Source organism: Cavenderia fasciculata (assembly GCF_000203815.1).
Source record: "Cavenderia fasciculata unplaced genomic scaffold Scf_EU5ZYIE02H8LDV-5, whole genome shotgun sequence".
NCBI lineage: Eukaryota > Evosea > Eumycetozoa > Acytosteliales > Cavenderiaceae > Cavenderia > Cavenderia fasciculata.
The window spans coordinates 65450-81855 of record NW_004457639.1 but is presented as its reverse complement, the minus strand read 5'-3'; the positions used below and the strand labels follow the sequence as shown (position 1 = coordinate 81855).

The following is a 16406-nucleotide window of genomic DNA, read 5'->3' as shown; positions in this document are numbered from 1 at the left end:
AAAGTTAATTAAAAAATTTGAAGAAGTGAGGAATGAAAAAATCAAGAAAAAAGAAATAATTAAAACTTTTCGTCTTTATTAATAGTTATAAACATTAATATGTTTGATGAATATAACTCTTCTGATGAAGAGCAAGATAATAATGATGATGATAATATTAAAAAGCAGAATATTTCAACTACTATTGGAAACAAACCAAAGATCAATAACAACAATGAAAATAAGAGAACTGTGACAACATTATATAAAGATACATCGACAGATTATTACAATGAAAATCAAAGAAAGAAACAACAACAATCACATTTACAATCACAATCACAATCATCATTTGCAAGTTATCTACCAGAACCAACAGCAAAACAAGAACAATTAAAAGAACTTCAATCAAAACATAAAGATTTATTAAAGACTACAACTACAACGACGACGAATAAGAAGAATGATAATGCATCTACATCTACATCTACTACTACGACTACAACATTTTTAACAACAAATGAACAAAAGATTATAAATAATCCACTCATTCCAACTGCATTGAGAAAGAATTTAATGGCAAAGAAAAAGGCTTCTATACCAACAACGACAACAACAAAAATCAATCAATCAAAGATTGAAACTAAAAAAGAAGAAAAAGAACAAATACAAGAAGAAATTGATCCATTCTTTTCATTTGATGAACCAAAACCTGATCTACCAACAACTACTGTAAATAATGTACAACAAGAAATTCAAGAAGATGAAGAAGAAGAAAATCAACAACAACAACAATATCCATCACAATGGAGTGAAGAACAAGAAATGGAATATTGGACACAACAAGAAAAATTACAACAATCTCAACAACCTTTTATTAAAGGTGAAACCGAAAATACATATCTTCAAAATGTAAGTAATCAAATTTATTCATAGGATTGACCAATTGACTAATATATATATATATATTTTTATTTAGTTACTTATAAAACAAAAAGGAATAATAGAAATTAATCAATCAAGTTTATTGAGTCAAGATAAACAAAGAATTGAAATATTGAGAGAAAAGGAAATGGAAATTGCAAACAAGGGAATTGGAAGATCAACTAGTAAAGTAACAGCAAATCAAAGAGCCAAACATCAATGGACATCTCTTATTGCCGATTTCCATACCAAACAAGATTCAAATGCTAAAAAATTGATTGAACAACAATATCAAAGACATAATGTATAAAATCCTAAAAAACTTATAGTTATAAATATACTTGCTTCTGTTTGTCGGTTCGTTCGGAAAAATATTTTGATTTGTTTTTAATTTTTTTTTTTTGTTCTGACAGAGCTCTGTGAGAACGAGAGTGAGAGAGACATGACCGTTTAATTTGTTTTATAAAAGTTTTACTATAACCCTTATCTCGATACTAAACTGAAACAACAAAAAGAGAGAGACAGAAATAACAATAATCGAATTGGTAAGATTTGATCAAATCACTATAGTTGTTTAAAAGAATCAACCATCATATGACTAGACTAGTTCACAACTTTTGACTTTTTCATTCATTAACACACACACCTATCAAACAATCAATATCAATCAACAATTGTGTGTTGTTGGAATTTTAAACAAGTTTATTTGTACAGTTTTTTCGTTTCGTACATATACAACAACAACAACAACAACAACAACAACAACAACAACAATAATCAAACCTATAAATCTTTTTTATTTCTTAAGAATATTTACATCATATGATACAAACGATCCAGGACCAGCAACACATTTTTGAAAATAATTTTTTTTAATTTTTTTTTCTGTTGTTGACATCATCACCATCGTTAACGTTCATTTGAATAAACAAAACTCTCTCTTAATTACCCAACTATAGTATTAGTAGAAGTAAGGAACTAAAGCTCTTCTATATCACAATACCAACACCAAAACAGTAAAAGCAAAGGCAAAAAAAAAAAAAATACAAAAAAGAAGAGTTTGCCCCCTTCTCTTCTCTTGCTTGTTTTGTGATCAGGCGGTTCACCCACCACCTCTATATTCATTTCAATTCAATCATTGTTTTTTTTTTTCTTTCTTTCTCTTTCTCTTTTATTAACCTAAATCTTTTAGTTTTTCTATTTATTTCTATTTATTTTGTTGTAACAACAGTATCAAAACATAGTATTTATTTTAGGAATCAACCGAGTAGTGGTAGAGACTACAACATAGACACCAATCTAGAGTACAATAGTAGTGATTTATAGTTTCTTGCAAGACGACTATAAAGAATATAGATAAAGAAAAAAACGGATAGACAACAACACCATCAACAACCACCACAACATCTTCAACCTCAATTAAAGAGGGCCTCCATCATGATTGACAACAACAATAATAATGGCAAAGAAGAAGAGGAAGAAGATGAAGAGGAATTACTACGTAATTTGAATTTTAAACCTCCAGATCGTTCAACATCTGCTCCGCCCATCATGGGTATGACCCTTAATAGCAATAGTTTGTTTGCGTTTAGAGCGACCGATCAATTGTTTAACGATATCAGATGTGATGAAAACTATTTGGAATTCTATCAAAAACATCAAAATCAAAGTAAACTTCCTCCTCCTCTTGAAAATCAACCTTCCTTTTATAATTTTCCTGATAATATTGGTGATGAAATGTTTAATGAGGTAAATAGAAAAAAAGAAAAGAAAAATGGAGAGAAAAGAGAAAATTAATCATTATTATTATTATTTTTAGGCATATTTTAGACAAAACATTTTGGGTATGATTCATCAACAACAACAACAATTACTTCAATTACAAAGACAAGCTGAACAACATCAACAACAACAATTCTATCAACATAGACCTGGAAGTCAAGTTGGAAATCAAGTTGGAGGTCAAGTTGGTCAAGTAGTTCCAGTTCAACAAGTTCAAGTTCAAGTTCCAGTTCAACAACAACAACATCATCATCAACAACAACAACAACAAAATAACTATCATCACCAACAACAACAATCACACGGTCATCATAATAATCATCATCATCATCAACAACAACAACAATCACATGGTCATCATAATACTCATCAACAACAACAACAATTCTATCAACCACAACCACAAAAGAATCAACAACAACAACAACAACATCATATGATGAATGGACAAGGACAATTTCAAAATAATAATAACAAATATTTTGATTCTAGACAATCATCATCTGATCATGGTACCAATTGGACATCACCACCACCACCAGGATTAGGACCATTACAAAGAAAGATTCAACAATTATCAGTCAATGATAATCCAGAAGGTGAAGGTACCACTCCACGTGAATTGATTAAATCATCTTTTGAAGTTGCCTATTCAACTGTTAATCAATTAATTGATGATAATCAAAACGGCAATAATAATAGTGGTAATAATAATGGAGGATTACCAAGAAGTATTTCAAATAGTTCACTTCATTCAAATACTTGGAAGGATAAAATGTTTGAACCACAACCACGTGGTGTTCCAGTTCAACAACAACAACAACAACCATTGCAACAACAACAACAACAACATATTGGTAAACCAACAGGAATTCATGCTCCAACACCGATTGCTCCAGCAACCAAAAATTTGATTGGTGGTGATATTGAATCATCATTTGAAAGATATTATAATATGGAAGATAAAAAGTCTACAACAAATCAAACAACTCCATCTAGAACTCCAACTCCACCAAATGATTTAAACAACAACACTTCACCATCTCAAGTTTGCAGATATTTTACTCAAGGTTATTGTAGTAGAGGTAGTAAATGTAATTTTGTTCATGATGAAAAGGATGAAAGTAATCAAAATCAAAATCAAAATCAAAATCAAAATCAAAATCAAAATCAAAATCAAAATCAAAGTAATAATAATAATAATGCTCCAACTCTAATTATTCAACAACAACCAATACAACAACAACAACAACAACAACCATTACAACAACAAAAGAATAATAAAAATAATCAACCTCTTCAACAACAAAATAATCAAAATAATCAAAATAATCAAAATAATCAAAATAACAAAAAGAATTCAAGAAAGAGTTTACCAATATTATCATCAACAGAAATGAATCAATCAAACCAACCAGAAAAACCAAAACAATTAAATAATAATAATAATAAAAATAATAATCAAAATAATAATAAGAATAATAATAATAATAATCAAAATAATAATCAAAATAATAATCAAAATACTTCATCATCTTCATCATCATCACAAAATATAACATTGGCAGGTATAAATTTAAATTTAAATTTAAATTCAAGTTCAAATATACCAATACCAACTGGAACAGCAAATTTGGATATAACAGGAAAGATTGAAATGATTGCCAACAAACAATATACATCGATTGATCAAATTTCAAGTTCAATCTATCCATTGTGTCGTGATCAACATGGTTGTAGATTCCTTCAAAAGAAATTGGAAGAGGGTGATGAACCATTGACTGAACTCATTTTCAAAGAGGTTTGCGAATACATGTTGGAGTTGATGACCGATCCATTTGGTAATTATCTTTGTCAAAAACTATTGGAACATTGTAATGATCGTCAACGTCTTGTGATTATTGACAAGGTTGGACCAGATATTGTACGCATCTCGATGAATATGCATGGTACTAGAGCCGTTCAAAAGATGATTGAATTCCTTACCACGCCCGAACAAATTGCTCTCATTAAAAAGTCACTCGCTCAACATGTCGTCCCACTCATTCAAGATCTCAATGGTAACCACGTCATTCAAAAATGTCTAAACAAGTTGGCACCACCCGACAATCAATTCATCTATGATTCTGTTTCGTCGTCGGCCAATTGTATTGCCGTCGCTACTCATCGTCACGGTTGTTGTGTCCTTCAACGTTGCATTGATCACGCTTCAGAGACTCAAAAGGTTCAACTCATTCAAGAGGTTATTGCCAATTCCTTGGTACTCGTTCAAGATCCATTTGGTAATTATGTTGTTCAGTATGTTCTCGACCTTCCATTCCCAGGTTTGACTTGTGAGATGGCCAAGAGATTTGTTGGACATGTTTCCATTCTCGCCACTCAAAAGTTTTCGTCCAATGTAGTGGAAAAGTGTTTGCACGTTGCAGACCCCATCACGCGAGGCAACCTCATCCAGGAACTCATCGATTGTGACACCTTGTTGCATCTTTTACAGGATCCATTTGCCAACTATGTCATTCAAACCTCTCTTACCATTGCAGAACCACACCAACACACCAAGTTGGTCGAGGCTATCAAACCTCATTTGGCTCAACTCAAAAATACTCCCTATGGTAAACGTATTCAAAACAAAATCATTAAAGAAGGTAGAGAATATTTTTAAAAATAGAAATAGAATAGAAAAAAATAGAAAATGAAAAAAAGAAAAAAAAAAAAGAAAAAAATCATATCATTATTGTTGTTGTATCACTTACATATAATCCCCCCCAAAACCCAAGACTAAAACTAAAATAAATTATTTCTTTTAATTGAAAAATTAAAGGAATTTATATACAAAAAAATAATAAAAAACAAGACTAAATTATGAGTTTAATATATCATGAGAGCATAAGATTTATGGGGTAATTTTTTAAAATTTGGACTTGTGGAATTGTTTTGAACAATCTTGGTTGGGAGATTTGTTGTTCATATTTGTCTGAGCGTCTTGTACTTGGGTGATTGGTTTCTTTTTCACTCTGATTTGTTGGTTGGTCTTGTATCACAACCTATTTCCAATCTTGTCTTTTATAAAAATCTTGGATATAGGCCGATATTGTCTTTTTGTTTGTTGGGGGATACTGTTGTTGTTATTTTTTTGGTTGGTGGTTGAATATGGAGTCTTTTAAAGAGAGCCAATCTTTGACGGATTCGAGTGCAATTTTATGCTAAAAATTTATCGATACCAGTTTCGATCATTAGCTTGGTTATATGATGATCTGCAATCTCTTGACCAATGTATCTTTCATTCTTCATTTTTGAGCAAGCCAACCATTTAATTCTTTCTTGTTCACAAAGCTCGAGTATTCGTTTAATCCGGATCAACCCCTTTGGCTTGGAACTGGTGTAAATACAAAAAGTATTCCTATTGGCAATAGATCAGTTTGCGTTGATCCATGATTTGGATCCTCTGTGAACTTGGCGTTAAAAGACATTATCTTTATCCGATGGTAGGCATGTTTAAACGGGGGTAGTTTAAGCTTTTTGGATCCAAAAGACGGTGGTGGAAAACTGAGTTGACGATCAATAAAGAGGCGCGATTTTTTTCACGATTCTCACAGTCATATAGAGAGGGGGGTATATATAGGCCCGTTTTTTCATGGTCTCACAGACCATATATAGCAAAAAAGGGGTATTTTTTTTTAAGGTAATTCTTTACCTGGTCTCTCCTATCGGGAAGAATAGTACTCAGAAGTTACAAAGTTTTAATTATACTTTTTAACTATATTACAGAAAAATTCCAAACTCCCGAAAAGGGGTATATTTTTTTTTTAAAGTAATTCTTTTCCTGTTCTCTCCTATCGGGAAGAGTAGTACTCAGAAGTTACAAAGTTTTATTAATTATACATTTTAATTGACCAGCAAGAAATAAAGATTATCTCGAGAAGAATTAAAGTTAATTTGTTCTGGGGGTTGTCCATGTCTATGATACATGTTATATGGACGTTGATCATGTATCTTATTGTATAGTGTCAAGCATGTTGGATTGTTTTGGGTTGTTGCTTGTTCTAAAAATAAATTGGTTAAAGATATCGCTTTTTTTTTTTTTTTTTTTTTTTTTTTTTTCTCAGCACTATAGGCTGTAATATTGTGTTATATAATTATTCTATGTTATTATTATTTAGTAAATTATTATATTATTAATATTATTATTGATAGATGAAGAGAGAATAGAAGAAGATGAAGGTGTTGACGCAAATATGGCACCCATCTTCTTCTAATTTTAGTACCATACTTGCGGTGAAACCTTAAGCCTTGGGTGCGTCCAAAACCGACTGCCGCTCTCAACTCTCGCGCCGATTTACTCCCCATTGGGGACACTCGTCTTTACGTGTTGCATATTGTATTTGAGATGTCAGATGGCTTTCTATCGCGACGGCCCAGTAGGTCCTCCACTACCTTCCCGTTACTTGTTGCAGTCTGGCTACCCAATCTCCTACTGAGAAGGGGAAACTAACCCGGTCATCCTTCCGCGGGGGTGACCTGTCTCTAGATCCCTAAAGTCGGATGGTTTTTCTCCTCAATCCCCCCAATTGTGGTCAAGTTAAACGTTGGCGCCAAAAGTAAAGTTCGAGGGCAGGATTCGAACCTATGACCTTTACGTTCCCGGGGTAGCACACTCCCGACTCACTTGCCACGCCATGCCCTCCCCCGAAAAGGGGTATATATATACCCGGATTTTTCATGATCTCACAAGCCATATATAGCAAAGCTTTTTAGCTCAGTGGTAGAGCGGTGGGCTCATAACCCACAGGTGCATCGATCGATACGATGAAAAGCTAGCTTTTTGCCGTTTTTTTGCTGGGGGCCCTGTCTCACTCCTCCCATGGTAGTTGAGATAACACAGGTACATCGATGAAAAGCTAGCCTTTTGTAGATTTTTTTTGGTGGTAGAAAAAAAGTTTTAATATATGGTTTCTTTAAATCTGGTTTTTCTATCGATATATTATTTGATCAATACCCAAATAATGTAAAAACATTGAATCCCAATCATCTCTTGCCAAATCTTCATTTAAATGTCTTGTTACATTATTTTCAACTTTTTTTGTTTCCTAAAAAGAAAGAAATAATAAATATACAATAATCTGGAAATAATTTAATCCAAGTTCATCACCAAAAAAAATTTAATGTCTTGTTTGTAACATTTGATAGAGTAGATTGTCCTCTTGAAGGTCTTTACTATTCAAAGTGGACAAAGCTTGTGTCCTAATGCTTTGATTATTCATTCGATACCTATGGATTATCAATTAATAGACTGATGAAACAATGGTTCGGAATTTGTTTATAAAGTGAGTTTAATGGAATTATTGCGCATTGTAGGAAGCTTTCATCGAAAGATGCACCTCCCACCGCTCTACAGGAGCAAGTATCGTAAATAGTACGATGTTACGAAAAAATAAAAAAAATGTCATGACTTTCTATCTTGTCTGCTCATGTGAGAAGAGGTTTCAAACCAATGAGAGAGAAGGGAAGGGGTTAATTTTTGTAGAATGGTCACCAAGTGGAGGGTGAAAAGTTAATTTTAAAATTAATTAAATTGGTTGACCTTTTTGATCACCATCATAGAATATAGAAAAAAAGAGACAAGCATTTAATTTATACATAGAGATAGATAGATAAAAATAATGGTAACAAATATAAAAGAAAAAAATTTTACAATAAAACAAACTAATCATTTTTTTTTTCTTTAGAGCGCTAGTGACGACCAAATTAAAGAAGCATTTGAAGTCTTTTTAGGAAGTTTCCCAACTGGAACAGTAGTAGCTACCTCACAAATTGGACCATTGATGAGAAGTCTAGGAACCAATCCATCAGATGCACAAATCAAAGAAATGGAAAAGAAAATAGGAACTCCACAATTTGACCTAGCCACATTCAAGATAATCTACAAAGGATTCAAACCCTTATCAGCAGGTGATAGTGTAAAGGATTACACTGCACAGCTCAAGGCTCTTGCAAAGGATGGCATTATTAGTGAGTCTGACATTTATAAAGTAATGGGAACCAACTCAGATGTATGTAAAATTTTATATAATCCTTTTTTAGATTGATTTATAAATAGTATACTAATATAATAATATTCTTATTTCTTTAAAAAGACTGAATTCTTAGATTGTCTCAAGTATCAGTAAGTTCTGATGGTGCAATATCATATGATACTTTTGTTGATATGTTGGTTTCTGGTGTTGCTCTTGAATAAAATAAATAAAAAGATTATAATTTATAATAAATAAACACTTTATTGTGATTCGAGATAAATGTTTGACTTTGAAGATAAAAGTGTTCTATTTATTAATATCAAAGTCTTTGTCCTTTTAAACTACAAAAAAATAGCCCTATGGGGGGCTCGAACCCCCGACCACAAGATTAAGAGTCTTGCGCTCTACCGACTGAGCTAACAAGGCTTTTTTGGTGTCATTAAGGAAATAATTTAAATTTTGACCCCCTATGCATTTTTTCACGATTTTCTTATCAACAATCGGCTACTGGCAGTCCTTCCAAAGGTCATCAGCCCCTACCAAACGGGCTTTGTCCCAGGACGTCTGATCCACGACAATCTGATCGTCATGAACCAAGCACTCGAGACAAACAAGGACAACAAAGAGGCCATCACCACTCTCTACGACTTTTCCAAGGCATTCGATTCTGTCTCCCACCTTGCCATCCAACGAACCTTGACCAAGATGGGTGCTCCACCACTGATAGTCAACGCTGTTATGTCCATGCTAGCAGACTCTTCAGTCCGTGTACGAGTAGGAGACTCGCTGTCTGAACCATTCCACACCGCCAGCTTTCGGAACCAAACAGAGAAAGCCACCGCCTCTTGTCCACCTCAACTGGGTAAAGCTACTCCAGTTTGCCGACGACACGTCTACATTTGCCAAAAACATCCAAGAATTTAAACTAATGGACGAATGGATTCAGCTGTTCTGTAAAGCTACATCATCTAAAGTCAACACTGACAAATGTGTGATCATGTCACCTGGCAGTCCAACCAATTTACCGTACCCACTGATGGACAAGGAAAGCAAAGAACGATACCTCGGCTATTACTTTAACCAGTTTGGTTTGGTACCACACCTTCCAGAGCGTATTGACAAGGTGATCAACGATTTGATTAGATGGAAACCTAAACACAACAACAACTATAGAGGTAAATTAGCTTTGCTCAAAACATATGGTCTGTCACAATTAAATTATTTTACGTACCTTGAATCACCTAGTCACGAGGCAATCACCAGATTGGAAAAGGTTATTGATTGGTTCATGTTCAGCAACGACCGTCAGTACGACCCAACCAAGCCAACCAAAAGAACCATGTCCAAGAAACGTTCCATACGATCGATCGACCAAGGTGGTCTCAATCTCTGGGACCTCAACGCTAGATTCCGTGCCCAAAAGGCATGGATGTTCGAAAGGTTCCTCCACGAGGTAAAGAACGACCGAGTTGCAAAGGTTTCATTTGCCCAATCATGGATGGACCAACTCAACCAAGACAAACCAAACGATTTTGTCCGCCTCTGCCGCAGCGAGTGGGAAAAGCTTACCCAACCCTACGACGTCAGCAGAGAGGCTGTACCCAAGCCAGCAATGGAACCAGACAAAAGAGGAAGAGTACCTCTCAAACAAGTGTACCTCCAAAGGCTGACCATAGCCAACGAAAAGTGGAACGTGTACGACCCGACCCCAGGTCAAAGATCTTAGCAACCGATGACAGAGTGTATCCAATGAATGCACTAGCTGCTCTTTCTACCATCGTACTACCAAAGGGTCGAGATCTGGTTTGGAAATACGTAACCAAATGTCTCCCACTCGTCAGGGGTGACCCAGTCGCCTCCATCTGTGTGTCGTGTGGCAAAGATGAATCCTCCAAGCACTTGTTCTTCCAATGCAAGGAGACCACGCTGCCAGTGAAGATACTGAAAGAGGTTACTGCTGCCAACAACATTCCACCAGTTTGGGACATCACCCTCCTCAACCTCAAACAAACTCCAATGACTACAAACTTGGTCGCTGCAACACTCGAACGAATATGGTTCCGACGTAATGATCTACGTCACCAAAGAGATGAACCATTCACTGAACAATATCTGCGAGCTAGATTGCTAAATGATATGCGACATATTATAAAAGTAAACTGGGACAAGACGTTAGAATTATGTAATCGATGGCACTTGGCTCTAATGAACCAAACCGACGAATCAGTAATACATACGATTACAGAACGAATATAAACTATCATCCTTCGATTCTCCTCCAACTACAACCATCCTACTGTCTACAAGATCGCACTACCTAGTCATTTGGAGAGGTACAAGACTCTGCGTGCACTACATCTATAATCGATCACCTCAACCTCACTCTTCTCATCCTCCCCAACACCTTCATCTTCTTCTATTCTCTCTTCATCTATCAATAATAATATTAATAATATAATAATCAACTAAATAATAATAACAAAATTGAATAATTATACCAACACAAAATTACGGCCACAAAAAAAAAAAAAAAAAAAAATAGCAATTTTTAGAACAAGCAACAATCCAAAACAATCCAACATGCTTGATCACAAACAAAAAGATACATGATCAACGTCCATACAACATGTATCATAGACATGGACAACCCCCAGAGCAAATTAACTTTAATTCTTCTTGAGATAATCTTTATTTCTTGCTGGTCAATTAAAATGTATAATTAATAAAACTTTGTAACTTCTGAGTACTACTCTTCCCGATAGGAGAGACCAGGAAAAGGATTACTTTAAAAAAAAACTCAGAGTTCATAAGTTTGGAACTATAGTCGAGGGACATAGATTTCTGTTTTAGACAATTGAGGATGATAAACAAAGTATTCCACCATACCTATCAAATTTATTACATCACCCTATTCTCTCTCTCTCTCTCTATTTGTTCACCAATGTGGATTAGGTTGTATTCTTTTATTGGTTTAATTGGTCCTTATTATTAATTTACTTTTACTTTTACTTTTACTATTTTACTATTTTACTAATAGATTACTTTTTTATTTTATTTATTGTAATAAATTATTAAAAGATTGAGGATTTAAAATAGGAGAAGAGATTTCACCAGAGACACTAATATTTGGACGATAGATAGAGGATTGATTGATTTTGGCAGCCAAAGGGTCATGACGAATACGAGATTTGAGCCATGGTAGATCGAGACAATGAAAGAAATCATTGCGATCCAATTGATCCATCATACGGAGATAACAAGGATCGTCGTCAAAATTGTAACCAATGAGACCACATTCATCCTCCCAGAGGGTGGTGATAAAAGAACGAAGTAGTGATGTTGGAACAAATGGTTGAATTTCGCTGCCTTCTCCTCTTTTTGGGATACGAGGAGTGAGTAGGACGGTAAGACAAACATTATTTGATTTTGGATTTTTAAGAGAAGTTGGAGGTTGGTAGTATTCAAAATCCAATAGACGGAAGCCCTTGTTGAAAAGGAAAACGTGACTGAGTGAACTATCGGGAGCACCGGTAATATCAAATTGATCTGAAAACATGACTTCTAAAAAGATTGCATTGCAACCTGCAATATGACCTTTTTGTTTGGCGTTTTGATCCAAAATGTTGATGGTACGAAGAATGAGATCGGTACCAATACCCTTGCCAGACCACTTTTGATTGACAACCAAATAAGTAACGAGGGCACAATTAGTCTCTGGATAGTATTCAAATACCAAACCACCAATAATATATTTGTGTCCTTTACCTTTATGTTCACCTGGCAATCCCAATACCAAGAGGACATGTAAATCACAAATGTTTGGATCATCACGACCTTCTGGTGACATTGCCTTGTGCCAATTTTCGATTGGTTCGAGTTCGTCAGACGTTCCAAATTGAGTAATCATATACTTGTTGTAAAAGGCATCCAATAAATCTTCATCATAATCTTCCCAAAGATCTACAATGGTCCAATCCTTTCCATCACCCCATGGCAGATCGTGCAATGGAATCTTTTCACGAATCTTTAATTGTTCGAGTGATAGGGTGAAATCTACATCTTGAAGTGGTACAGTAGAGAGACGACCATTTCTATAGGCATTTTCCCATTGAGCAGTGATAAAGTTTTTAAGCAATACGTTTGGTAGATAATATTGACGAGTATTGTTATAGTCAATGTATGGGATATGTGGTGTCAAATAGGCAGTGAGTAAAAGGACACCCTTCAACTTGTCATATTCTGGTGATAGAGGTGGCATAATGTATTCAAAGTTGATCATTCTAAATCCCATCTTGTGATAGATTGTATGACGCATACGAGGATCCATAACATCTTGTTGTACTGTAACCTTTTCAGCAGAATTGGTCTCCAAAAAGATTGCATTACATCCTGCCAATTGTCCTCTAGTCTTGGCATGACGATCGAGCAAGACAACAGCTCTCTCTACTAGGATACCAGCCAAACCTTGACCACGAGATATTCTATGTACCACCAAATAAGAGAGTAAACCACAATTGGTAGATGGATAATATTCAAAAGTAATACCTGCACCAATGGTTGGTTGAAGGTCACTTGAATCGGTTGGCCAACGCAATGCCAAAAGTACATGCAATTCAGAGAGATGAGGATTATAGGTTGATCTTCTCTCTTCAGATAGTGCTGCCAAAAAATTAGACAATGGTTCCAACTCGTTTTTGATGGGAAAGTTTGGTACCATCAATTCTTCATAGAATCGAATCAACAGTTCTTCATCATAATCATCCCACAAATCTACCAATGTCCATGGTTTACTTGCTCCCCATGGCAAATCGAGCAATGGAATCTTGTCACGGTATTCAATTTGTTCTACAATACGTTGATAATCTTGATCTTTGGTTGGAAATTCTTTCATTTTACGAGTGGCAAATGCATTTCTCCAAAGTACAGTAATAAAGTTTTTAAGTACTGAACTTGGCAGATAATATTTTCCTTCTTCTAGTGGCATTTTTGGAATATGCTCTGTCAAATAGACAGTCAATAGGAAATGTTTTAGCTTTGGATAACCCAAAGCCAATGGTGGTGCAATGTATTCAAAATCTATCAATCTAAATCCAATTTGATGATAGATTGAGTGACGCATACGAGGATCTACAACATCTTGTTTGATGGTAACCTTTTCACCAGAATAAACTTCTAAAAAGATTGCATTACAACCTGGCAAGAAACCTTGACTCTTTGCATTTTGATCCAAAATTTCCAATGCACTTTCTACCAATGCTCTATCCAATCCTTTACCTTTGAATGTCTTTTGAACAATCAAATAGGTCAACAATCCACAATTATTGGCAGAAAAGTATTCAAATATAATAGCACCTTCAATAATTGGTTGTGAATTACTTGAATCTGATGGCCATCTCAATGCCAACAATATATGTAAATCTGATATATTTGGATCTTCTCTTGATTCCATTGAAAATGATATTCTCCAATTTTCTAATGGTTCCAATTCTAAAGGAAAAATAAAAAAATAAAAAAATAAAAAAATATTAATATATATTTCTTTTTGTTTCTATTTTTGTTTCTATTTTTTTTTTACTATACCATGTTTATTTGGAAAATTTGGAATCATAATTTCTTTATAAAATCTTTCCAATAATTCTTTATCATAATCTTCCCAAAGATCAACAAGAGTCCAAGGTTTACCAAGATCCCAAGGTAAATCTAGTAATGGAATTCTTTCACGCAATTCTATTTGTTCAATCATTCTAAGATATTCGGCATAGGTTTTTGGTGATTGTTTAATTTGATCATTACCAAAAGCATTGGCCCATTGCAATTCTACAAAACTAAGCAATAGATTAAATGGGATAAATGGACGATCATTTGCGAGTGGGATCAACTCTGAAATGTAAAGACCCAATAAAAGTTTTTTGGGAGACATGTTTGGGTCTAGTGGAGCTTGATAGTAATCAAAATCCAACAATTTAAAACCCATCTTGTGCAATGTAATGTGATGTTGACAGACATCAACAATCTCTTGACTCACTGTTGGTGATGGATTCTTGATATTGATAAAAATGGCATTACAACCTGCAAGATTACCACGTTCACGTGCATTGGCATCCAATATTTCAACTGTACTCTCTACCAACAATTGATCCAATCCCTCTACACCTCGGTTCTTTTTTTGAAGTATCAAATGGGTCAATACACCACAGTTTTGTTCGGCATAATATTCAAATGCACACAATCCATCAATCACTGGATTGGTTGAATTTTGTGATCCTCCAGATTGTTTACCTTCTGGCCATCTAACTGCCAACAATACATGAACATCTGGTAAATAGGTTGAATCATTTCCTTCTGGTGACATTGCCCTTAATACATTTCCAAGTGATTGAATTTCTGAATGTTTTACACTAAAAGGAAAATTAAAAATAAAAAAGAATTAATATTTTTGTTTTGTTTTTTCTATTTTCTATTTTTTTTACCTTGGAACCATTAATTCTCTATAACATCTTTCTAATAATTCTTCATCATAATCTTCATAAAGATCAACAAGAGTCCAAGGTTTACCAGCACCCCAAGGTAAATCTAATAATGGAATCTTTTCACGCAATTCTACTTGTTCTAGGACACGAGAGTATTCTGGATCTTCATCTGGTTTCATATCGAGTTTTTCAGTTAGAAATGAGGTTTCCCAGAGATCATAGATAAAATTACGCAACAATACACTTGGTAGGTAAAATTTATCACCGTCGAGGGTGGGAATGGATGGAATGTGGGGAGACAGGTAGACTGTGAGCAAAAGGTTGTTTGTCTTGCCAAGCCTCTTTAGAGGTAGTTTGGTATAGTCAAAGTCAATCATTCTAAATCCAATATTAAAGAGAATAGAATGTTGTTGACGGGGATCAATATCTGCACCCGTCGCGGAAAGCATGCTAGAGCCTCCGACGCCGCCATTGCCGCCAGCAGTAGTTGAAAGGGCAGACGATCCAATCGATGGCCCTAAACCTGCTGATTTGGTTTCGAAAAAAATGGCATTACAACCTGCAAGATGGCCGTGTCCATGTGCATTACGATCGAGAATCTCGATTGCCTTTTTAACCAACATTCGATCCAATCCCATATTACGATACTTTTTGTGAATAATCATATGAAGAAATAATCCACAATTGATATTACTATAATATTCAAATAAAACAGCTGCTGCTATTTGACTTGATGGGTATGGTATACTACCACTTGACATTTTAGTTGGTTTATCAAATGTACTAAATGTATCTGATGACGATGATGAAGACGATGATGATGACGATGATGTTGGCGATGATGTTGGTGAATCTGCTGGTGGAATCGTTGTAGTTGAATGATTGACTGGTGACAAGGCAGCAAAGTCTGAAGCTTTAAATGCAAGTAAAACATGTAAATCTGGAATATCTGGATTGTCATGAGCTTCTTTGGACAAGGCTTTGGTCCATTCATTTAATGGTTGGATATCATTATTATGAAATGAACTAATTACCAATTCCTTCCAAAATCTTTCCATTAAACTAATATCATATTCATCCCAAAGATCTACAAATGCATATTCATTTATATCTTGTTCTTCTATAAATTCACTAGAAAAAAATAAAATAAAAGAAATGGAAAAAAGATTAATACAAAAAAAAAGGATATTGATCTATTTCTATTTAATAAAACTTACGGGGATGACATTGTTTATAT

General features: G+C 34.5%; 6 protein-coding genes and 2 non-coding genes across 8 annotated transcripts; 5 read left to right on the top strand and 3 right to left on the bottom strand.

The window, feature by feature from the left end:
* Positions 1–99: 99 nt before the first annotated feature.
* Positions 100–5347, top strand: DFA_09838 (uncharacterized protein; the record flags this gene model as incomplete). Its single annotated transcript, XM_004351684.1, has 4 exons — positions 100–891; positions 959–1207; positions 2260–2652; positions 2723–5347. 4 exons carry the CDS (start codon positions 100–102, stop codon positions 5345–5347), a joined length of 4059 nt encoding a protein of 1352 aa, XP_004351736.1.
* Positions 5348–5883: 536 nt separating this feature from the next.
* Positions 5884–5976, bottom strand: DFA_09837 (uncharacterized protein; the record flags this gene model as incomplete). The annotated part of the gene is made up of 1 exon (XM_004351683.1): positions 5884–5976. One exon carries the CDS (start codon positions 5974–5976, stop codon positions 5884–5886), a length of 93 nt encoding a protein of 30 aa, XP_004351735.1.
* A 1454-nt stretch (positions 5977–7430) lies between these two features.
* DFA_09836 lies at positions 7431–7502 on the top strand. The gene has a single exon. It is a non-coding gene; the product is annotated as a tRNA-Met (tRNA).
* An 843-nt stretch (positions 7503–8345) lies between these two features.
* On the top strand, positions 8346–8778 carry DFA_09835 (uncharacterized protein; the record flags this gene model as incomplete). Its single annotated transcript, XM_004351682.1, has 3 exons — positions 8346–8348; positions 8412–8735; positions 8767–8778. 3 exons carry the CDS (start codon positions 8346–8348, stop codon positions 8776–8778), a joined length of 339 nt encoding a protein of 112 aa, XP_004351734.1.
* Positions 8779–9052: 274 nt separating this feature from the next.
* Positions 9053–9125, bottom strand: DFA_09834. Its single transcript has one exon. It is a non-coding gene; the product is annotated as a tRNA-Lys (tRNA).
* A 279-nt stretch (positions 9126–9404) lies between these two features.
* On the top strand, positions 9405–9623 carry DFA_09833 (uncharacterized protein; the record flags this gene model as incomplete). Its single annotated transcript, XM_004351681.1, has 1 exon — positions 9405–9623. One exon carries the CDS (start codon positions 9405–9407, stop codon positions 9621–9623), a length of 219 nt encoding a protein of 72 aa, XP_004351733.1.
* Positions 9624–10038: 415 nt separating this feature from the next.
* DFA_09832 (uncharacterized protein) lies at positions 10039–10955 on the top strand (the record flags this gene model as incomplete). The annotated part of the gene is made up of 2 exons (XM_004351680.1): positions 10039–10253; positions 10310–10955. The coding sequence occupies 2 exons, from the start codon at positions 10039–10041 to the stop codon at positions 10953–10955; spliced, it is 861 nt and encodes a 286-aa protein (XP_004351732.1).
* A 799-nt stretch (positions 10956–11754) lies between these two features.
* On the bottom strand, positions 11755–16397 carry DFA_09831 (histidine kinase; the record flags this gene model as incomplete). Its single annotated transcript, XM_004351679.1, has 4 exons — positions 11755–14186; positions 14280–15097; positions 15170–16300; positions 16387–16397. The coding sequence occupies 4 exons, from the start codon at positions 16395–16397 to the stop codon at positions 11755–11757; spliced, it is 4392 nt and encodes a 1463-aa protein (XP_004351731.1).
* Between the last annotated feature and the right edge of the window lie 9 nt (positions 16398–16406).